The sequence below is a fragment of the Salvelinus sp. IW2-2015 genome, linkage group LG20, assembly GCF_002910315.2.
Source record: "Salvelinus sp. IW2-2015 linkage group LG20, ASM291031v2, whole genome shotgun sequence".
NCBI lineage: Eukaryota > Metazoa > Chordata > Actinopteri > Salmoniformes > Salmonidae > Salvelinus > Salvelinus sp. IW2-2015.
In genome coordinates, this window is record NC_036860.1 from 46706604 (window position 1) to 46730708 (window position 24105).

The following is a 24105-nucleotide window of genomic DNA, read 5'->3' on the forward strand; positions in this document are numbered from 1 at the left end:
TATGTGCACCCTCTCTACAATGATCCCAAAAGTTTTCGATAAAACATTTATTAGATTTAATTATTACAATATTAATAACATAAAATACTAATAACACTCATTATACAATATTTTTGTTGTTGTCTTAAACAAGWACAACACAGTACTTTCAAGTAATGGTTTGAATCTCAAAAGTTTGTACTGACTCTATGTACCATCCAACACATCCTCTTAATACTAAAACTCAACATATTCAATGTCCATAATGTAAAACCAGGCTGTATCACAACCGGCCGTGATTGGGAGTCCCATAAAGTGGCGCACAATTGGCCCAGCATTGTCCGGGTTTGGACTGTGTAGGCCGTCATTGTATATAAGAATTTGTTCTTAACTGACTTGCCTATTCGAATGCTCAGTTAAATAAAGGTTCAAAATAAATGTCAAAATACACAAATTATTATATGCATTGTTGTTCATGATGATTGCATAGATTTGATTTGTGTATGCTAACATCAGCAGCACAGGGGTTTTAATTGTGTAGGATTGTAATTGTATACAAAAAATAAATTATATATCTACATAACATTTTAAAAATGAGGCACAAATTGGACAGAAAGGAAGGCAAGGCCTCAGTTTCTAACTTTTAATTAAGTCTCTGTGTCATTGTGTCATTCTTAGAAATTAAACAGAACAATTCACTTAACCATGAAAATGTATTGTGTGTAAATGAAAGTAACTAGTTAAATCAAATATTCTTACAGTATACGGTCTTCTTACATGGCATTGTATCCATCAGTAAAAACCTGTGTCACATGTACACTGAGTATACCAAACATTAGGAACACTTTCCTAATATTGAGTTGAACACCCCCCTTTTTGCACTCAGAACCGCCTCAATTCGTCGGGGCATGGACTCTACAAGGTGTCAAAAGCGTTCCACAGGGATCCTGGCCCATGTTGACTCCAATGGTTGCCACAGTTCTGTCAAGTTGTCTGGATGTCCTTTGGGTGGTGGACCATTCTTGATTTCTTGATACACATGGGAAACCATTGAGCATGAAAAACCCAGCAGCGTTGCAGTTCTTGACACAAACCAGTGTGCCTGACACCTATTACCATACTCTATTCAAAGTCACTTACATTTTTTTTTTAATTCACCTTCTGATTGGTACACATACACAATCCGTGTCTCAATTGTCTCAAGGCTTAAAAATACTTATTTAACCTGTCTCCTCCCCTTCATCTACACTGATTGAAGTGGATTAACAATTGACATCAATAAGGGATCATAGCMTTCACCTGGATTCACCTGGTCAGTCTATGTCATGGAAAGAGCAGGTGTTTTGTGTACTCAGTGTACCATAGAGTGAGATACAAGAAAGACAAGAATTCTGCAGGGTATAGGTGATCTGCAGCGTCCTCCTAAGGTGGTGTGTAAAGACTAAGGTATGAATAAGGTTGAAGGCAAAAACAGAGATCTAACTTCTTCATTTTGTTCTAACATAACAAAGCCCACAAAAGCCCACAGCAGACTTGTTGAATTAATTTCACAACTGCTTTGCTACAAACTGTTTGAGGTTTTTGGCATTTTCATGTCACAGGCCTTATAAAAAATAAAATGCACACATGTAAATCACACATAACAAGAAATGGTTAAGCTAAAACTCAAAACACAGTATGAAATATTTATCAAAAAGGATGACGTCATATCAAGACGATACCATTTTCAGTCATCTACTGCTAAAAAGACAAACAAATAAGTAAGTAAGAGTAAGAAGTGAATAAATCTTAGCTCTCAATGATATGAAGACGATGAGGATGTGTCCTATAACCTGTGACCAGGTTAAGGGTGGGGGTGGGGGGGGCTTGCCTTGCCCTCCTAACTGGGGAGGTATCGTTTGTTTTCCCCAGGGAATGGAAAATCTGGGACGGAGTTGAAATGTCCCGTGAGGAAGATGGCAACCGTTCCGATGGAGAAGAGAGCCATGGCCACCCAGAAACAAACCTTGTCAATCATCTTCCCAATCAATACCCAGCTTTCCATTTCCTATGGGACAGTTAACAGTGAGTCAGAAGGGGGTAGAAGTGGGGAGATAATAACCCACAATGTTCTATCAGGATTTCTCTCTCAGCTCATCATGGGCCAGTATTCACAAAGTGTCTCAGAGTAGGCCTTTTAATCATAATTATTTATTTTATCACAAATAAATCTGGATCAGCACTCTTTGTGAATACGGCCTTGAACTGGCTGAATTCAGATGAAATTTACCCCTGATCCCCAGGGTAAAAGCAATACTTACTGATCCAATGTCATTTGCTTGCTTTGTGCTCTCGGTGATAAAGTTGCAAGCATCCACACATTCCTTGATCTCAGGAGCAGCTTGGGCGAGGCTCTTGTACAGGCTGGCTGTGGTGCTCACATCAATACCATCCACTAGAGGGTAGCAGAGACACATCAATACCATCCACTAGAGGGTAGCAGAGACACATCAATACCATCCACTAGAGGTAGCAGAGACACATCAATACCATCCACTAGAGGGTAGCAGAGACACATCAATACCATCCACTAGAGGGTAGCAGAGACACATAATACCATCCACTAGACTCTAGTGACTAGAGGGTAGCAGAGACACATCAATACCATCCACTAGAGGGTAGCAGAGACACATCAATACCATCCACTAGTGTAAGGCAGAGACACATCAATACCATCCACTAGTGTAGCAGAGACACATACAGTTACCTAAAGGTACACTGATGATGGACCACAGTGCTAATCTTTATCCCCGCTCCTTTTCCCATTGATTGTGATACTTATTTATAATACCAAATACAAGCAAAATGCTTTAAAAACCGATTCAAATTGAGCCAGACATCTATTCAGAAAAGTGGCTTGCTGGATATGCACATACATTACACTCCGTATTTATTTGGACAGTGAGGCTAAAACGTTTAATTTAGTTCTATATCTCAGAATTTTGGATTTGAGATCAAATGTTTAATATGAGGCGATAGTACAGAATGTTACCTTTTATTTGAGGGTATTTTCATACATATCTGTTTTACCGTTTAGAAATGAAAGCAGTTTACGTATTTAGTCCCCCGTATTTAATCCCAGTTTAGTATTTGTTCTAATATTCCTAGCACACAATACATACATCAAGCTTGTGACTCTACAAACTTGTTGGATGCATTTGCAATTTTTTAAGTTTCTGTTTAGGATTATCTTGTGCCCAATAGAAATTAATGGTATATAATGTATTGTGTTATTGTGGAGTCACTTTTATTGTAATAAGAATATATATGTTTAAAACACTTTTAAAATAATGTGGGTCTTACCTTGATTACAGATAATCATTAATGAAATTTCAGATGCACAAAGATACCACCAAAACATGCTAACCTCTCACCATTACCAATAACAGAGGCTACACACAAAACATGCTAACCTCTCACCATTACCAATAACAGAGGCTCCAACAAAACATGCTAACCTCTCACCATTACCAATAACAGGGGAGGTTAGCATTTTCGGGGGGGTATGATATTTATGCTTCTGTAACTTACTCACTCATCATTATTCACAATTCAACCTAATCCAAAACAAAATAAACTGCAAATACATGCAACAAGTTTGTAGAGTCACATGCTTGATGTAGTCATTGCATGCTAGGAATATGGGACCAAATACTAAACTTTTTACTACTTTAATTAATACACTATAAGTGCATTTCTCCAAATAGTTATGACACCTTCAGATGGGGTGACTAGATACATAAAATGTGTTCATTTCTAAATGGTAAAACAGATACAGTATGTATGAAAATACCCTAAAATAAAAGGTAACATTCTGTACTGTCGCCTCAAATAAACATTCCCCCATGTGCTACCCTTCGCTCCCTACCAGTATCTCTTTCCTTCATCTTACCAAAGGATCGTGTGAGGCCATGCCTCTCTCTCTGCTTGTCAAACATCATCTCGCTGCGTGGTTGTTTTAGCACATACTCCTCCGCTCTCTGCATCAGGCCGAAAGAGCTACGCCGTCGCTCCCTCACTCCATTCACCTCCGCCTCTGCCTCTCCATCATCCACCAGAGGATCCATACCCAGGAATCGAGGGACAAGCTCCAGGAAGACCTGAACAGAGGAGAGGAAAGGTGGAATAGGTATTAGTTTGGCAAGAAAAAAGTTGAATATTCATTCTGATAAAGTAGCATTTTATCATATCGTATTGTTTCTTAATACAGATMACATTTACTTTGTCCATTCTATGTTTGTTTGGGCTAATGTTACAGGTGCCTTGATTTTGGTTTTGATTTTGAATTACCATGATATTAGACAGTTACTGTATACATACGTGTTTGATAGTGTGAGACATGGTGTGGGTATTGGGACTGCGGAGGGAGATGTTGAGCACCACGATTTGGTTGGTGGCGATGAGCGTTGTCACAGACATGACAAAGATCAGGTACCTGGGAAGAGAAGAACAYACAGATGTGGATGGAGAGGGGATTGGGCTCTCTTATGGAGTTACAGAAATACTGTATATGGAGGAAGGCAGTAAGCAAGAGACTGGAGAAATTCTTACTCACTTGCCAATGAGAGGGACATTGAGAGATGTCTCAGGGACCTTCTGAGCAATAAGAAAGAGGAAGACAGTCTGAGCCAGCAGGACAGAGATGGACACAGTCAACTTCTGTCCCCCAGCTGTGAAGGGGACAATGGAGAGTCAGAGGGGTACAGAAGGGAGTGCAGTGCTTTTCCCARCATCATCCTCATAGATGACAACAGGCATATTATATTGTACTCTAGCAATTCCAGACATAACATGAGATTGTTCAAGTGTTTCCAAATGCTTCCAAGTGCTTTAGTTGGGATGCAGAAATCTATTGACATTCTATTGCACAGGCTAACCGAGTCCAACTAAAGTCCAACAGCATACAGTGCATTCTCTAGTTTGAAAKTCAAAACCATTAAATCTATGTTGGAGCATTTCTTAAATATAAACAATTTGAAATAATAGTCAATATACAAAGCAACACTAGCAACACTAGTAACACTAGCGGACAACTGCTAACTTCAGTTGGTGATGGCATACTCCATCATCTTCCCGTTTCACTAACTCTAAGTTACACTCTTATACCACTGACCCTGTGCAGGTAAGAAGTAGGCCAGTACGACCAGGGAGGAGATAAGTGAGCAGGGCAGAATGATGTTGATGATGTAGAACAGAGGTTTCCTCTGGATGACCAGGTTGAAGGAGATCTCCTGGTACTCCAGGTCATCAGGYGTGTAGCGTGAGTTGATCAGCTTCCTGGCTGGCCGGTGCTTTATGGCCCACTCACCATTCTCTAACAGGTTGGAAACAAAGACACTGGGATGAGTAGAAACCATTTCATTAGGATTGGACCAGTTGACTGGTTGTGTCAGTTGTTTGCAGATAGGTGTAGGCCTACAGATTGATTTTGAGGAACTACAAAGTTTCATATACTGTATTTTGGTCACACATACAGGACCAGAGTAGTAGTGGAAAACTATCGAGGGGGGTAGTAAGTTTTGAAATATAATTTTTAAAATCCATAAAAACAAAACATTGCAACATTAGTGTGTGTATACCAGTGAAGGCCTCAGGATCAATGTCCACCCACTCAATGGGCTGTTCAGTCTCCGTGTCAACAGCCAGCATGATTTCCAACTCATTTGCACTGTATGTCTGGGACCTAAAGACTAAAGTGCAGTTCTGGTAGTCAAAGGGGAAGTAGGTGATTTCTATGGCACATGTGCTGCGGTAGATAGCTGGAGGCAGCCAGTACATGTAGCCACTGGAGTAGATTAACACATTGGCATAGTAGGCCACGTCAAACTTGCCATCAATGCTGCAGAGGAGGAGGGAGAGAGGAGAGGGAACAGAGGAGGGGAAGAGAGGAGYTGGAAAGAAAGGGTAGAGAGGGCGATGAAAAGAGTTCAAGAGTCTATTGGTCAAAACATAGCAGTGCCACAGAAGGGCGGAAATCAGAATGAGGAAAAAAGCCAAAGGAAAAAGACGTTGAAAGCCCTRCTCTACTGACTCACTTGTTCTCAAGGACAATGTCAGGAAGCCACACTGTGTTGTAAGGCACACGGATAACCTCGATGCCAAAATACTCAGAGGTGTTCCAGGCCAGGCGAATATCATTCCATTGCTGTGAGAGGGAGCAGAGGGTGTAGGTAGAGTAGAGAGCGTGAGAGGATCAGAGGGAAATAAAAGACACACAGCTAYAAATCAGGTAAAAGTAGGAGAAAATAAAAAAAACTGAAATAATCTAGTCAAAGACGTATGCAGGAAACACATGATAAACTAATTGAGAAGATACAATATTAAAATAACTGTGGTTAACAATGAGAGAAACACTCACAATCTCAATCCAGACATTAGTCGTGAGAGTCTCTTCCTTTTCGTTCTGTAACAGAGGAGATATATGATGGTCTGATGCAGACATTTGTCTATTTTATTTGGGTAGCCTACATAACKTTACAGGAATACATGTGGAGGTGCAGTGAGATTGTGAAAGGGTAGTTGGTAACTGTGGCAGCTCTAWGGAATTATGCTGGGCAGTTTGATATGTGATAATACTGTAGTGCACCTAGGGCTGTTGCGGCCACACTGTTGCCACCATACCAGCGGTCACAAGTCAAATTCCACATTACCGTTTAGTCATGGTAATTAGGCTTCTCCAAGCTATGATGCAGCTGCTGGTCATTAGTAGCCTACCAAACTTGCTAACTGCCTGGTACTCAGCACTATATTGTCACTCTAATCACTATTGACATCCATTCAAATGTATTCGAAAATCTAATCAAACACTTCATGAGAGCCCATGAGCTCATGTTGCGCAACATTTATATAGGCTATGCAATTGCGGGAGAAAACACAGTGATGACCACTAATAAAAAGGATGCCATCAGCTTTCTATAGGCTAGGCCTACCATATTTATTTCTCAACTTTCCAACTACAGATGGCGCCGGGGAGGATGGCTGCCGTTTCATGGGCTCTTAACCAACCGTGCTTTTCTGTTAGTTTTCCGCATTTTTTGTAATTTATTTTGTACATAATGCTGCTGCTACCGTCTGTTATGACCGAAAATAGATTCTGGAAATCAGAACAGCGATTACTCACCTTGAACTGTACGAAGAATTTCTCTTTAATTAATCAGATGATAGGGATTTACTCCAGACACCCGAACAGGCCCTCATCCCCGTCATTCGCAGGAGAAAGAGACTGAAAAGATATCGCGGAAAGAGATCGGGGTGCCTTGTGAGGATCCGCCGACGAGTGGCTAATCTGCCCTTGCCATCCATACTACTGGCCAACGTACAATTGCTGGAAAATAAATTGGACGAACTAAAAGCACAGATATCCTACCAACAGGACATTKAAAACTGTAATATCTTATGTTTCACCAAGTCGTGGCTGAACGACGACATGAATAACATACAGCTGGCATTAAAGTGTCCGGGGACTTTAATGCAGGGAAACTTAAAACCCGTTTTACCTKATTTATATCAGCATGTTAAATGTGCAACCATAGGGGAAAAAACTCTAGACCACCTTTACTCCACATACAGAGACGRGTACAAAGCTTTTCCTCGCCCTCCATTTGGCAAATCTGACCATAATTCTATCCTCCTGATTCCTGCTTACAAGCAAAAATTAAAACAGGAAGCACCAGTGACTCGGTCAGTAAAAAAGCGGTCAGATGAAGCAGATGCTAAGCTATAGAACTGTTTTGCTAGCACAGACTGGAATATGTCCCGGGATATTTTCAGATGGCATTGAGGAGTACACCACATCAGTCACTGGCTTCATCAATAAGTGCATTGATGACGTCGTCCCCACAGTGACRGTACGTACATACCCCAACCAGAAGCCATGGATTAGAGGCAACATCCGCACTGAGCTAAAGGGTAGAGCTGCCTCTTTSAAGGAGTGGGACTCTAACCCGAAAGCGTATAAGAAATCKKTCCGACGAACCATCAAACAGGCAAAGCGTCAATACAGGACTAAGAGCTTTTCAAAATATCATTAGAGTCACATCATGCAGCCTTACAGTGTATTAAAAATCAAAACATATACCCCAACGTTTGTAGAACAACTAAAGTTACATTAATAACTCTAAATTAAGCATATAGGAGAACCTATTTCTTTGTTAACTGCTCAACACAGAATAACAGCATGAGTACACTCCCTCACATAGTTTGGAGAAAATATCCTTTCTATTTTATTCAGGTTTGTTCAATTGTATTCTTCATACTATAAAATAATATAAAATAATGCCACGGAATTCTAAGCAAATCTTGTCTGCTAAATGAACTAGTGTAACCCACAGCCATTTGGCATAGCCAGATCAGGACCTAACATAAGGACAARTCAGAGTATGCTATTCTGTTCTTCTGAAATAGACTACATTTTCTTCATATCATGCTTCTTTAGACCTYTCTAAAATAAAAAATWAAATGATTTATTGCYAAGGTGTAGGCTATARTACATGGATTTATTAGACTTTTTTTTAAATGTAGACATTCCAACGGTCTGTGTGTGGAAGCCAGGAGATGATAAATGTGTTTTTGTTAATTAACGGTCAATTACCGTGAGACCGACAGTTATTTGCTTGACAATCACTGGCTGATGAAATMTCGTGACCACCACAGCTCTAAGTGCACCCCGAATGGTTGAAGCACAGGACTGTTTGGTAATGTGTATGGAATGTTGTTGGGTTGCAGCAGGTGTGTAAMATGTGTGTGTATAATATYTGTGTGTAATATGTTTGGAATGTGTTGTGTGTTGTTATATGGCATTGTTATGTTGCAGCAGTAAGTAAAGTCAAGTTTATTTGCATATGCACAGCAGAGGAGGCTGGTGGAAGGAGCTATAGGAGGACAGGCTCATCGTAATGGCTGGAATGGAATAAATGGAACAGAGTCAAACATGTGCTTTCCATATGTTTGATGTGTTCCATGTATTCCATTCTAGCCTTTACAATGTGCCCCTCCTATAGCTCCTCGTACCAGCCTCCTCTGATGCACAGGATWCACAAGGTAAACAGGACAATGAAATGCTTGGTACAATGAAATTCTTATTGATATGCATAATGTGTGTAATGTGTGTGTGTGTGTACTATGTGTTGTTGGCGTTATACTGCATCAGGTGTGGTTTGTCTCTCACCAGGGAGATGAGGTTGGTGAGGATCAGCTTGACCTGCACCTCCACCTTGTCAGTGGGGTGCGCCGCTGGACGGATGTTCTTGTTGTAGCCTCTGAACAGGTCCCCAATCAGCTTAGACTCCTCATTACAACTCACTGCACAAGGCAGGGAGAAAGAGAGAGAGAGAAAGAGCAAGAGGACACAGCAGAGTGCCATGGCAATATATGATGAGATATGGGTGGAGTAAAACCCATAGGGACTACAACACATAACACTTACCATTTCAAACGACCCATAACACTTAAAATGCCAAATGACCTTAAATGATCAGTGACCGATTGCTTTGCTAAAATCACCCATTGAACCCTTMTCAATTTACATGTTTGACATTTAGGCATGTCAACCCTAACACCAAAAGTTTTAACAATGTTTGTGAAAGTTTTCACAGCACCTATAAAAACATGAACATGACATCTGCCTCACAGGAACAATAATAACAAGCCCATAGAAACACCAAAACAACAGTCGCAGACACATTTGGCATGGAGACGGAGATTAATAGTCAAAAAACCGAGAGGTGCCATTGCCAAGAGCCTTGATCCTGGCCATGAGAAAAAACTATCAATATACGCACTTACCTGGTATTGTCACACCCCAGAGTAGGCCTGCAGTTGCAATCAAACACGTCCAAAAGGAGTGCGTTGCCATCGCAAAGTTCATTGCTCTTTACGCACAGTTCCAGATTTGAGTGAAGTACAAATTCAAAGAAAGAGAAAGCGAGAGGTTATTTCCGAATGGCTCGCCGTCTCCCTTATCCCGCTGCCCCTCGTCTCGCTTCTCCAGCTGTCGCTACCCTTGGCTCGGGTTACACACCAACCGGGAAGCGCTAAACTCGGTCTTAAAGTCACACTCGGGTCGTTCATAATAATAATCATTATCATTATTCTATGGTGTAGTTATGACAATACTCCGATTATGAAGGGGACCTTTTCTGCTTGATATGTCAGCGGGTTTCAAACTAGTAATAGCCCACAACGTTCTGAATGTAGGATGGAATGGGATAGTGTCCATTTACAAAGTAGCCTATCTCTGTTTTACAAATATTGCATCTATAGGCCCATTATGCCTAGACCACAGCTGACCACTTCGAAAACGTGTGTGTGTGTGTGTGTGTGTGTGTGTGCGTGTGTGTGTGTGTGTGCGTGTGTGTGTGTGTGTGTGTGTCGACGCTACTGGTGAGCAAAGTGAACAGGTGACCGGGATCCTAGTTGGGGGAGCGCCCGTTCCATTGCACTGCCCCACTCTCTCTACCCGGGGAGGGTATAAATAATAGTGTCTATGCTGCTCCTTGCAGTTTGCACTGCGGGGCTCCGGTGAAACGGGAACAATCTCTGGGGGCTTGGGGTGGGGTGGGGTGGGGAGGATTTTGTCACGATGACGGCTGGTTATAGACGACAGATAGGACGGGGTCCCGTGAAGATGAATTATGTACCAGGGTGTGTGTGTGTGTGTGTGTGTGTGTGTGTGTGTGTGTGTGTGTGTGTGTGTGTGTGTGTGTGTGTGTGTGTGTGTGTGTGTGTGTGTGTGTGTGTGTGTGTGTGTGTGTGTGTGTGTGTGTGTGTGTGTGTGTGTAGATTGGAGACGCCGATGCGCCTGTTACATTTCGTTGAGTGACCAACACCAACCAGTGGCAGCAGAGCAGGCGCTGCAGTGACTATGTGCGTAAAATGCCGTGGAGAGGTAAGAATCCAATCATCAGCATATCAGCATACAATTGTCGTTGGTATTGATAACGACGTCAACCACGTTAATTAACATTTCCATGGAATAAATAAAATGAAGGTCTAATGAACAATGTCGATACCGGGAGGTATAATCCGAAATTTGTAGCAGCTTTGGTCAATTCGATTTTTTCCCTCAAATTTGATCATGCAGCTGCTGGATATTAAGAAAGGTTGATGAAGTTTCTATGTTAAACAACAAGACAATAATTGATGCCTTGTAATATGTGTTCCGTGTGAATTCCGCCGTCTGCGAAGTGCCTCTAAAAATACATGAGTGAACGGAGATGCGCTCCTTTGAGGTAACCGGGACCTCTGATCTGGGAGACCAAACGTATCTCACGGTCGCAGAGTCACAAATTCAAGCCAGACGAGGACACATTCCCACATAACATAGACTATTATATGCACACTACCTTCATGTTGCAATAGTCTAAATTATATTTATACTTTGATTGACCCACACCCTCTCTCACCACCCCATCTCTCTCTCGCGTGCTCTCACACACCCACACACACACAACACACACACACACCACACACCCACACACACCACACAACACACAACACACACACACACACACAACACACACACACACACACACACGACACTGACACTACACACCACACAGCACACGTTGTACCCAAACACACACACTACACAAACTACCTGGGTACCCAGCACACATCAACAGCATCCACGCAGTCGTAGCATAGGGACTTGTCAACTCGCTTTGTATTTGCAGGCATTCGGTCGCATCGGTATCGTGGTGCGCAAATACCTATATCAGAGGGTTTTAGTGGTAATTTTCCTGACTGTATTACGTACAGGTCGTGGCTCTATGGAGGCTATCTACCTGCAGCTTACTTATATAGTACCACCATACGAAACCCAGCTTGTAGATGACTCTCTACGTTAGGCACTGTTTGTGCTGAAGGTTCCGTGTATCCACGTGTGGCGTGTAACTTTATGTTTTTGCTGATAGGGGAGGCATGCGTAGCCGAGGGTGAGTCATTTAGGGTCCAGTTTGAGTCAGTTTTTAGGCTGGGCTAGAGAACATCGGCAATGTTCAGACAGCTAGCGGGCCGGGCCTAGCAAGCTAGCAGAATGGCCTTAGAGGGACGTCGCGACAGAAGAAGTCTGTTATAGCCTCCTCGTGCGGTTACGTCAGCAGACCAGTCGTGATGGATTAGTAGGGTTCCGTGGAGTAAAAGGGGTCCAGGCCAATTGGCAAAATAGGTATAGTGGCCCAAGAAATTGGCCGATGGACCCATTCAGCTAACTGTCCGATATGCTCTAGACAGCTAGCGGGCCGCGGCTAGCAGGCTAGCAGGTATTCGACTAGCAGGTATTCGGCTAGCAGGTATTCGAACACAGCTTATGTCTCTGCCCCTCCTCCACCCCAACAGCAGCACAGCCACTGATAATATCCAAAGTCAATCAGTAATGGTGATAATGGAGGAACACTTACACTATTTCCCCTATACCCCAGTAGTTTATCAACCCATACATCTAAGATGGGGCCTACTATCTACAGGATATGTCATCAGGTTTTGTCAGGATATATCTGACGTCAGCGTACGTCAAAATACTGTAGGTCTACAGCCAATCACAGCATTTATAATTTTAGTCACATAGYAATTTGGCTTGTCACCAAAAACACTCACACACTTTTACAGATGCACAATCGAGAGCATCCTYTCGGGCTGTATCACCGCCTGGTACGGCAACTGCAATAACCAACCGAGCCACTGCCTGTTCACCCCATTTCCATCCAGTGGGCGAGGTCAGTACAGGTGCATCAAAGCTGGGACAGAGAGATTGAAAAACAGCGTCTATCTCGAGGCCATCGGATTGTTAAACAGCAATGATGCGTTGTGCAGACTGCACCCCCCTCTGGAGAGCCTTGCGGTTGTGGGCGGTGCAGTTGCAGTTGCCGTACCAGGCGGTGATACAACCTGACAGGATGCTCTCAATTGTGCACCTGTAAAAGTTAGTGAGTGTTTTTGGTGACAAGCCACATTCTTTCAGCCTCCTGAGGTTGAAGATGCGCTGTTGCGCCTTCTTCACCACACTGTCTGTGTGCGTGGACCATTTCAGTTTGTCGGTGATATGAACACAGAGGAACTTAAAATTTTCCACCTTCTCCACTGCTGTCCCTTCGATGTGGATAGGGGGGTGCTCCCTTTGCTGTTTCCTGAAGTCCACGATCATCTCTTTTGTTTTGCTGACATTGAGTGAGAGGTTATTTTCCTGACACCACACTCCGGGCTGTCTCGTCGTTGTTGGTAATCAAGCCTACCATTGTTGTGTCTTCTGCAAATTTGATGATTCAGTTGGATACGTGCATGGCCACGTAGTCGTGGGTGAACAGGGAGTACAGGAGGGGGCTGAGAACGCACCCTTGTGGGGCCCCAGTATTGAGGATCATGGGAGTGGAGATGTTGTTATCTACCTTCACCACCTGGGGGCGGCCATTCAGGAAGTCCAGGACCCAGTTGCACAGSGCAGGGTCGAGACCCAGGGTCTCAAGCTTAATGATGAGTTTGGAGGGTACTATGGTGTTGAATGCTGAGCTGTAGTCAATGAACAACATTCTTACTATAGGTATTCCTCTTGTCCAGATGGGATAGGACAGTGTGCAGTGTGATGGCGATTGCATRGTCTGTGGACATATTGGGGCGGTAAGCAAATTGAAGTAGGTCTAGGGTGTCAGGTAGGGTGGAGGTGATTTGATCCTTGACTAGTCTCTTAAAGCACTACATTATGACAGAAGTGAGTGCTACGGGGTGATAGTCATTTAGTTCAGTTACCTTTGCTTTCTTGGGAACAGGAACAATGGTGGCCATCTTGAAGCATGTGGGGACAGCAGACTGGGATAGGGATTGATTGAATAAAATCAATAAAAGGGCAGACTTTGTGGAGTTATTGATTGACAAGCTCATTTGGCAAACTCATTGGCAAATTATGCAATTTAATCAATTGCAGGAAAATATCCTATGACAAACCTCCTTTGTTGTGTGTGGGTTTTAACATGGTTAACATCACCATGACAGCAAAAAACATCTAAGTGACCCRGCTGCTTTCTTTTATCTGCAATTGATTGGTCTTGGCGCATATATTTGGAAATCCCCAAAACATTGAGTTCAGTAGTATGTAGATGACCATGGGACTCYGTAGTGCACGATGAGTGTGTGGACTGTGTTGACCTGCCATTGGATCAATAGTGGAATTTTAATAGTATAGAGGGCATGATAACATTGTCAGAGTATAGAGTKCACATTGGATGATAAACAAGCAACAGACAGGAACAACAAACAACGTATTTACATAGAGCATAACCTGTCCTTTATTTACTGAACTGTGACTTCTGTGGTCAATTTGTTCTCTTACACTACCTCCCCTCTGATATTTAAACATGCTGTCAGACATTTGGGAAGCCTGAATGTAGGACTGTGTTTTTACAGGGGGGTGATTAGAGAAAAGTRTTGGTTGTGTTAGCTGGTGTGGAGAATGGGTATTGCTTTGGTGGGACAGACCACACTTGCTTAATCAGCTAGCGGCTGATTAACTCAGATTATTTCTGGACCCTTCCATTGATCAACAAAGCTGAAGACTGACACAGAGAGACCAACAGTTTCTTAAATAAAGAGGGAGCCAGGAAAGGAGAAGGACAGAGCATAGAGAAAGAGAGCAGGTCCAGGATGGTTTTTGAAACAGAGAAAAAGGAGAAGTTAGGGTGACAYATTTAGGAAGACAGTGGGGGTCAGAGGTAAAGGGGCCAATAGAGAGACAGAAACAGAATCTGAGTGGGGAGATCAAAGAACTCACTCACATGAGGAAGAGGCAGCGGTATGGATAGATAGAGGCTGGCAGGCGTAGTAGCATATTCCGGGAGAGAGGGGTGAGAGAGAGGGCCAGGCTGACTCACACCCAGCCGCGTGTGAGCATGGGAGTAAAGGGCAAGGCAGCTGTGGCCACCGGGGTTCTAATGCTCTTGCTCAGCGCCATGTGACAAGGGCACGAAAGCCAAAAGGCACGAAAGCAAAAAGGGCACGAAAGCCAAAAGTAACGTATTTGTCTCAAGCCAACACTGAGGGGCATGTTTGGCTGAGCATGTGTCCGGTATAGTAAACATTCCATGTGTTAGCCAGCCTATGTAATGTAGCTTTATTGATTTACACATGCCTCACTTGTTTGCAATGTATATAATAATATTACATGGTGCCTGCTGTCACGTTGGTATGAAGAGATTCGGGAGACAGACGCAGGAATGCATAATKGTTTTTTAAATTAAGCCCCAAATTACGGCGCGCCGTGTAAAGGCACGGAGACGAAGACCAAACAAACACGTAACAAAAACACAGGGTTGAAACCCAAACAAAAGAGCGAGGAGTACCTCGAATAAATAACACTGGCGCACAATGATTATCATCTGCGCAATCCTCAAGGGCACGAAAGTCAAAACACACAGCAGAGGTACTCACCCCGCACTAACGGACATTGTAACAATAATCGACAGCCGAATGGAAACATAAGGGCACACTTACACGAGTACTAATCAGTGGGAATAGGGGACAGGTGTCCGTAATGAAAGTTCCGGAGGGATCCGTGACACCTGCTAACCTAGGAATCTCTAGAAGTTTGGATTTCCTCCTGTGGTGGTTAGGTTGCTGGTTAGGCTGGGTTAACACCACACACCCCCACATCTTGCTACTCTACACAATAATCAGGGCAAGCTTTGCCTCTATTCTAACGTCAACCAGCACCATAACTTTAGTTGCAGTGAGGAAGACATACACTTAACAAAGGTATTAGAATAGAGAAGGAGATAGGAGTGAAGCACAATAAATATTCAATTTCCAAGCAGTTAACTTCAGTTCATGATGCAAGGATGTGTGCTATACACAAGTTTGTAATTATCAGTTTGCTCTTGAATCTTATTTAGATCAGTAGGGTGGCTGGCCTATTGTCATGCGTCTCCCACTATCACAGATGTCAGTCTCATGATATGAGACGGAACATATGAGTGATCTAATAAGCCTTTATTACCCCCCATAAAGTACACATTGTGCCTGAGGTCATGAAAGTGTGTGACAGCTTGGTAGAATGGTCAGGAAGAAGGACATAAACTAATAACGTTGTGATTATAAATCATGTCTGTCTGTCTAACAGAGTGAGGTTTCGTCACTATTCTGAAGGATTAGATGTTTTGGTTGCACTTTGTTTTACAGTTCAGAAATGAACAGGTATCAATTTAGAAATGACATGATTCATTGTAATTACTGTGTAATAACCAGAGTGCTAATTATATCGTGACATTCCGGCTGGATCCTTTTTTTTCACTGGATTGCCTATTTGTGCACGCGCTTTTAACAGTAAAAATGTTGTCACTTTTTTTGGCTGTCCCCATAGGAGAACCCTTATTGGTTCCAGGTTGAACTTTTTTTGGTTCCAGGTAAAACCCTTTTGGGTCCCATGTAGAACCCTCTGTAGAAAGGGTTCTACATGGAACCCTAAAGGGTCCTACTTGGAATCAAAAGTTTTCTACCTGCAACCAAAAAGGGTTATTCAAAGGGTTCTCCTATTGGCACAGCCAAAGAACCCTTTAAAGGTTCTAGATAGCACCTTTTTTTCTAAGAGTATACGCAGTCATTAGATATTGGAATGTTGTTATTTGGTTGGGTTGTCAACTAAACACAGTTCATTACTTTTGTAATACAGTAAATAGTCTGAAGTTAAGTCTATCTTACAAACTAATGTAACAGTATTCAACCTTAAAATGAGTACCACATCCATGGCCACATTTTGAGTTAGTCTAGAGTAACTATAAATTCTAATGTATTCATAGACAGCATGCATGTTCCAGATAGCATGCACAGGTCGCAGGTCTGTGGAGATCTTCACAATTGCTGTAATAATCTGCGCAGAATCTTGAACAGCATTGATCACTTGCACCATGTACTTTTAATGTAATCTCAACTGCAATCCAGGCCATTTGGTTCTGCTATTAGATGAAGCACAGTGATAACACAGTAGCCCTTGCCTGCAGTCAAATGGGTGGAATGTTGTTAATATTTTTCCTAATTTCCAAATTAATAAACATAATTATTTTATAAACGCCAAAGATATGGTTTTGTTATATTTCAGTAATTTGTGATGTGTATAAAGTGTAAAATTGGGATGCAAACTCAACATTTTATACATTTCAACTCTATATCTGACATGGTACAGGTGTCTTCTTTTTTTAAGCCCATAACAATGTGTGTGAGGTATATACTTTGGTTTCAAAGTAGATTTGTTTAAGACTACCAAGAAACACTCTGTGTGACCTTGATTTAGCCCACTGCAGTAAAAGGTTTTAAGTTGTTGTATAAATACAAAATATCAGATATTGTATTACCATTTGAACATTGTTGCACTTTCAAATGGTTGAAAATGCAGTGATAACACATTTAGATGACAACTAAACCAAAAATCAGACATTGTTTTACCATTAGAATTTGGTTGTGCTATTAGATGGGTGAAAGCATAGTGTTAGCAATATTGAAAATTCAACATACTTCTGGCTGTCTTTTTGAGTGGGTGAATAACGTTTGAAATCTCATTGATCAACATCTCAACCAAATATTACTCTAATTTCAACGTTGAAATGACGTGGTGTGCCCAGTGGGGAGTAAAAACATTTTTTCCTCATCTTTGAAAACATCGTATCTTACTCTTAGCAGTCTTCTTTCTCTTTACAGATATTTGGATTACCAATGGGATTTGTGTCATACATGTTAAAGTTAGATAAACAGGGTAAATCAATGAAAGAGAGAGAGAGAGAAGTATGGTCAAATACAATTAAAACAATTCTAAACTTACTTTTACAGCTGATTTTATATGAATGGACTGAATATGGATAACCAAATTTACTCAAATTAATCTTTTACTCTTTTTTTCTCCCTTTCCCCCTCCCTCTCCTCTCTGCCGTAGGAGAAGGGGGGGGGGTTCTGTTCCTGAGAGACCAGCCACATCTGGATATTACAGTAATACTCTTTTCACACTACTGAGTGGAACTGTACCAAGCCAAGCTGAGCTGTACTGCACTGGCCTGGTTACACATCCGCCACAGAGGTTGGAATCATGCTGGAATGGACCATGTGAAAATAAACTAGAACCAGCACAGTATGGCTCGGGTCAGCACAATAGTGGAAACTAGGTCTTACAGTCTATCCCCTGGTGCCTTGTTTCATATGCTGTACTATCAACACACCTTCTACTATCAGGCTAAAGTTCACTAGCAAGAACAATGAGCTGCTCAAGTAGTCATGAGTGAGTGCTCCCAACAGCGTTAACTAAATTGTATTAAGGGCCATATGACCAAGGTGCAGGTGAAAGCAATCAACTGAATCTAAACTTCATCTTCGTTGTACAACTGATAAGTCATTGTCATGTCACTGTTTGTGTGAGATCATGTAATGGACTTGTTATACTGTTGGAAGACCGGAGAACATATGAATTATGTCTGGTTGAAAAATAAGTCTAATTTATTAGGTATTGTTGTAAATTAGGATGATGCTGACAATTTAATTCCATAGGTCAGTGATTGTTGTGAGTGACTGATATGTTTATGCGTAATTCGGCATTGCCGTCGTTGACTCAAAGGCCAATCAAAGGCCAATCCCAAGGACTTTATCCATGCCCCACACTGTCATTATGTCATTTGTAAATATTTTCTAGGGCTGCAGTACACATCAGATGGACATTATTCATGGTAATCAAAACCACATTTACAATGCAGTGATTCACTAGGATCTTTGCTACTGTTGTTGTCATGGTTTAAGCAGCCCTACACATTTTACACTGTACAAATAATATTTTTGATATGTTTACATTATCTAAATGAATCTCTGACTTGAAAAAATGAAGCAATCACACAATGATATGGAAGTGGTGTAATGTACTTAGGTAAAAGTACTTTAAAGTACTACTTAAGTAGTTTTGGGGGTATCTGTAGTGTACTCCACTATTTATATGTTTGACTACTTTTACTTTACTACATCGCTTAAGAAAAGAATGTACTTTTTACTCCATACATTTTCCCTGACACCCAAAAGTTCTCGTTACATTTTGAATGCTTCGCGGGACAGGAAAATGGTCAAATTCACACACTTACCAAGAGAACATCTCCAGTCATCTCTACTGCCTCTGATCTGCCAGACTCACTAAACACAAATGCTTTGTTTGTAAATTATTGTTTAGTGTTGGAGTGTGCCCCTGGCTGTCCGTGAAAAAAAAACATGCCTTTGGGTTTGTTTAATATAAGGAATTTGAAATTATTTATACTTTGACTTTATTATTTTACTTTTAATACTTAAGTATATTTAAAACCCAATACTTTTAGACTTTTACTCAAGTAGTAAAAGTACTGGTTCACTTTAACTTTTACATGAGTCATTTTCTATTAAGGTATCTTTTCTTTTACTCAAATATGACAATTAGTTACTTTTTGATCTCCTGTTGCAGTACTGGACTATCTCCACTAGAGGTCATAGTGCTATACTACAGAAGCACAACTCTCTCACTCAACCTTGAAGTGAGTGACAAGTCATTTAAATGAGCATTTGTGACATAATCCCCCTTCTACCTCACAAGCACTCACCACTCACTTGGACACATGTTGTGAATGGCATAATACCACCATTGAAGAGATTTTTGAATGTAAGCTACAATGACTTTTTGACCTCAGAATATATTTGAGGGAATTAACTGTAATTTAAAAAACTATTAATAACCACCAAGTGTCTGACTGTACTGTGACGGTTAGAAAAATTAAAAAATGCTCTTGAGATTGATAATGGAGACAGAAATATTGCTTTAGGTTGTTCATGGAGAGTCAACATAAATCACTGTATGTCTGTGAGTCTGTGTGTGTGTGTGTGTCTGTGTTTGTGTGTGTGTGTGAGAGAGAGAGCTGTTGCATGCTCAGTATATCAGCCACCTGTGTTACACTTGATCACACTATTTTAAACCCACAAATACCTCTAATGCTATGTAATCCTTGCTCTCTCTCCCTGTCGTCCTCCACTGGATCTCATTCCCAGAAAGGATGAACGGAAGAGAGAGGCAAGGAGAGAGCCAAAGGGCATTGCGCAGAGGAGGAAGTGAGGTAGAGAGAGTGAGCGAGAGAGATAGAAAGAGAGACAGAGAGAGAGAGAATGTACAGGGTGGTGAGAGTTGAGGTGAAGGTCAAAGACTGGGTGTCAAGTTCTGTTATAAACTTGTAAAGTGGTCAGAGCAGGGTAGACAAGACAGAACCACAATGACATTTTAACATCATGAAGCACTGTCCAATCTGAGAACAGAGTCCAAGTCTGACATTCAGATTCTAACACATTTACTTATCTTGCACCTTCTATGAAGAAAGTACTAAAATGTAGTGGTTTTAGTTCAATTGTTTCGAGGTTCAAATTATACATTGTAATTTAGGTGATCTACAGTACAAGCCAATGTCTCCCARGAAAGGTATTTAAATCAAATMMTATTTGTCACATGCGCCGAATACAACAGGTGTAGACCTTACTGTGAAATGCTTGCTTACAAGCCCTTATTAACCAACAATGAAGTTTTAAGAAAAATAAAGAGTTCAGAAAAAAATATTTACTAAATAAACTAAAGTAAAAAATAAAAGAGCAACAAGGGGGTCGGTACCAAGTCAATGTGCGGGGGCACCGGTTAAACAAGGTAATTGAGGTAATATGTACATGTAGGTAGGGGTAAAGTGAATATGCATAGATAATAGATAATAAACAGCGAGTAGCAGCAGTATAAAAAAAGGTGGGGATGGGTGTCAATGCAAATAGTCCGGGTAACCATTTGATTAGCTGTTCAACAGTSTTATGGCATGTGGGTAGAAGCTGTTCAAAAGCCTTTTGGACTTAGAGTTGGCGCTCCGGTACCGCTTGCCGTGCGGTAGCAGAGAGAACAGTCTATGACTAGGGTGGCTTGAGTTTTTGGCCATTTTTAGGGCCTTCCTCTGACACCGCCTGGTATAGAGGTCCTGGATGGCAGGAATTTATGCTCTGGGTACTTGGCTAGATGCCTTGTCCTGATGTCAGGCTAGGTAAGTGGCCATCATCTGCCAGAGGAGAGCAGAGAATAGGATACATGAGTGTTGGAGGAGCTGCATAGGGATTATCATGGTGAATGAGATTACATTAGATTACATCCATCTGCCTGACGCTACCTCTTGACTCCCCTGGTACCTTACTTCCCCTTTCCCGACTAGGTTGAAAATATAATTTACATTTTCAACCTAGTTTCCCAGAGCCTCAGTATTGGGTAGCTTCGTCTTTATACAAAATCAGTTTGGATCATCAAATAGTTTTGTTAGATTGCTGTTGACTTTACAGAACTCATTGTTYAAATATTTGAGAATCGACTTGTGAATGATTCTGTTACAGCCCACATTAACAAATACTATAACATACATGGTATAAACACTATTTTGCAGATTTTACTGTAGTATTTAATGTAGTATACGGTAGTTTACTGAAGTATTAACAGTTAGTAAAAGAAAACTTTTGTATCTACTATAATAATTAACATAGTGTTTTTGCAGATTGTAGTATACTATTGTATTTACTGTTGTGTTTTTTAGGACTGTACTATGCTGTAGTATTTACTGTAGTGTTTTTGCGGACTGTGGAAATTACTGTAGAGATTTTGCAGACTTTACTGTAGTATTTACTATAGTGTTTTGTTTTATTATCTTTGTCATAGAAGTGGAGGCTTCCTCCTTCAGGAAACCTACTAGAGAAATACTGGGGTCTGGGGTCTAAATGGATAGTACAGAGCTTCTGCTCTTTTCTATAACCTGTAGGGAACACAATATGGTCTATACTTGGCATGCAGGTTTCTCAGTTCTGGGTGTCACAAATTGCGAATTGGGTAAGAGGAATGGGCAAGGGTATACAGTGCCTTGCAAAAGTATTCATCCCCCTTAACGTTTTTCCTATTTTGTTGCATTACAACCTGTAATTTAAATAATTTTTATTTGGATTTAATGTAATGGACATACACAYAATAGTCCAAATTGGTGAACTGAAATGAAAAAGATTACTTGTTTAAAAATATTCTACAAAATAAAAAACGGAAAAGTGGTGCGTGCATATGCATTCACCACCTTTGCTATGAAGCCCRTAAATAAGATCTGGTGCAACCAATTACCTTCAGAAGTAACATAATTAGTTAAATAAAGTCCACCTGTGTGCAATCTAAGTGTCGCATGATCGGTCACATGATCTCAGTATATATACACATGTTCTGAAAGGCCCCAGAGTCTGCAACACCACTAAGCAAGGGGCACCACCAAGAAAGTGGCACGGAGCACCATTAAATCCATTATTTAAAAAATTMAAAGAATATGGCACCACAACAAACCTGCCAAGCGAGGGCCGCCCTCCAAAACACACGGACCAGGCAAGGAGGGCATTATTCAGAGAGGCAACAAAGAAACCAAAGAMAACCCTGAATGAGCTGCAAAGCTCCACAGCGGAGATTGGAGTATCTGTCCATAGGACCACTTTAAGCCATACACTCCACAGAGCTGGGCATTACGGAAGAGAGGCCAGAAAAAAAGCCAATGCTTAAAGAAAAAAATAAGCAAACATGTTTGGTGTTCGCCAAAAGGCATGTGGGAGATTCCCCAAACATATGGAAGAAGGTACTCTGGTCAGATGAGACTAAAATTTAGCTTTTTGGCCATCAAGGAAAATGCTATGTCTGGRGCAAACCCAARACCTCTCATCCCCCTGAGAACACCATCCCCACGGTGAAGCATGGTGGTGGAAGCATCATGCTGTGGGGATGTTTTTCATCGGCAGGGACTGGGAAACTGGTCAGAATAGATGGAATGGTGGATGGCGATAAAAACAGGGAAATTCTTGAGGGAAACCTGTTTCAGTCTTCCAGAGATTTGAGACTGGGATGGAGGTTCACCTTCCAGTAGGACACTGACCGTAAGCATACTGCTAAAGCCACACTCGAGTGGTTTAAGGGGAAACATTTACATGTCTTGGAATGGCCTAGTCAAAGCCCAGACCTCAATCCAATTGAGAATCTGTGGTATGACTTAAGATTGCTGTACACCAGTGGAACCCATCCAACTTGAAGGAGCTGGAGCAGTTTTGCCTTGAAGAAATTTAAAAAATCCCAGTGGCTTGATGTGCCAAGCATATAGAGACATACCCAAGAGACTTGCAGCTGTAATTGCTGCAAAAGGTGGCTCTACAAAGTATTGCCCTGTTCAGTTTTTTTGTCTTCTTAAGAAAAAATATTTTGCGTCTTCAAAGTGGTAGGCATGTTGTGTAAATCAAATGATACAAAKCCCCCAAAAATATATATTAATTCCAGGTTGTAAGGCAACAAAATAGTAAAAATGTCACGGCCGTCGTTGAAGGAASACCAAAGCGCAGCGTGGTAAGTGTACATTACTTTTTATTTGGATAATGTCGCCAACAAAAACAATAAACAATACAAAACGACCGTGAAGCTTAAGAGGGCTATAGTACCCCACACAAAGACAACTTCCCACAAACACAAAAGGGAAAAAGCTGCATAAGTATGATTCCCAATCAGAGACAACGATAGACAGCTGTCCCTGATTGAGAACCATACCCGGCCAAAACAAAAAAATACAAAAACCTAGAAAATAGAACATAGAATGCCCACCCAAATCACACCCTCACCAAACCAAAATGGAGACATAAAAAGCTCTCTAAGGTCAGGGCGTGACAAAAAATGCCAAGGGGGTGAATACTTTCGCAAGCCACTGTATGCTAATTAAATACTGTAGTATTTACTATAGTTAAAAAAGTGTTGTGTTTTTGCGGACTGTAGGGTTTTACAGACTTTACTGTAGTATTTACTGTAGTATTCTACAGTATTCTACACCATTCTATAGTAAGTACTACACATTATCGAGAGATAGTACAGTGTGTAGTATTCTACAGTATACAACACTTTACTACAGAATTCTATAGTAAGTACTGTAGTATTTTATAGTAAACTGTAAAAAGAAAAAAAATCTGGGAGATGTCTGCTTTTACTCTGTCAAGTCTTAGAATAGAGCTTATTTTTATGCCAGTGTTATATTATCCTGGGTATTCTATGTC

At 41.3% G+C, this 24105-nt stretch overlaps 1 protein-coding gene and 1 long non-coding RNA gene across 4 annotated transcripts; one reads left to right on the forward strand and one right to left on the reverse strand.

The window, feature by feature from the left end:
* Positions 1–607: 607 nt before the first annotated feature.
* Positions 608–10358, reverse strand: LOC111981625 (acetylcholine receptor subunit gamma). 3 transcript variants are annotated; one of them, XM_024012995.2, is made up of 11 exons: positions 9802–10350; positions 9185–9318; positions 6377–6421; positions 6054–6163; positions 5598–5857; positions 5132–5332; positions 4574–4688; positions 4339–4453; positions 3911–4118; positions 2280–2413; positions 608–2026 (listed from the first exon to the last, which is right to left on the reverse strand). In XM_024012995.2, the coding sequence occupies exons 1-11, from the start codon at positions 9881–9883 to the stop codon at positions 1859–1861; spliced, it is 1572 nt and encodes a 523-aa protein (XP_023868763.1). In that variant the 5' UTR covers positions 9884–10350; the 3' UTR covers positions 608–1858. The 3 variants fall into 3 exon arrangements, with proteins under 3 accessions (XP_023868763.1, XP_070305532.1, XP_070305533.1); XM_070449431.1 differs by lacking the exon at positions 9802–10350 and having other exon boundaries at positions 9185–9588; XM_070449432.1 differs by lacking the exons at positions 608–2026; positions 2280–2413 and adding an exon at positions 2636–2697 and having other exon boundaries at positions 9802–10358.
* Positions 10359–10562: 204 nt separating this feature from the next.
* Positions 10563–19269, forward strand: LOC139029445 (uncharacterized). Its single transcript, XR_011481745.1, has 2 exons — positions 10563–10903; positions 17692–19269. It is a non-coding gene; the product is annotated as an uncharacterized lncRNA (long non-coding RNA).
* The last annotated feature ends 4836 nt before the right edge of the window (positions 19270–24105 follow it).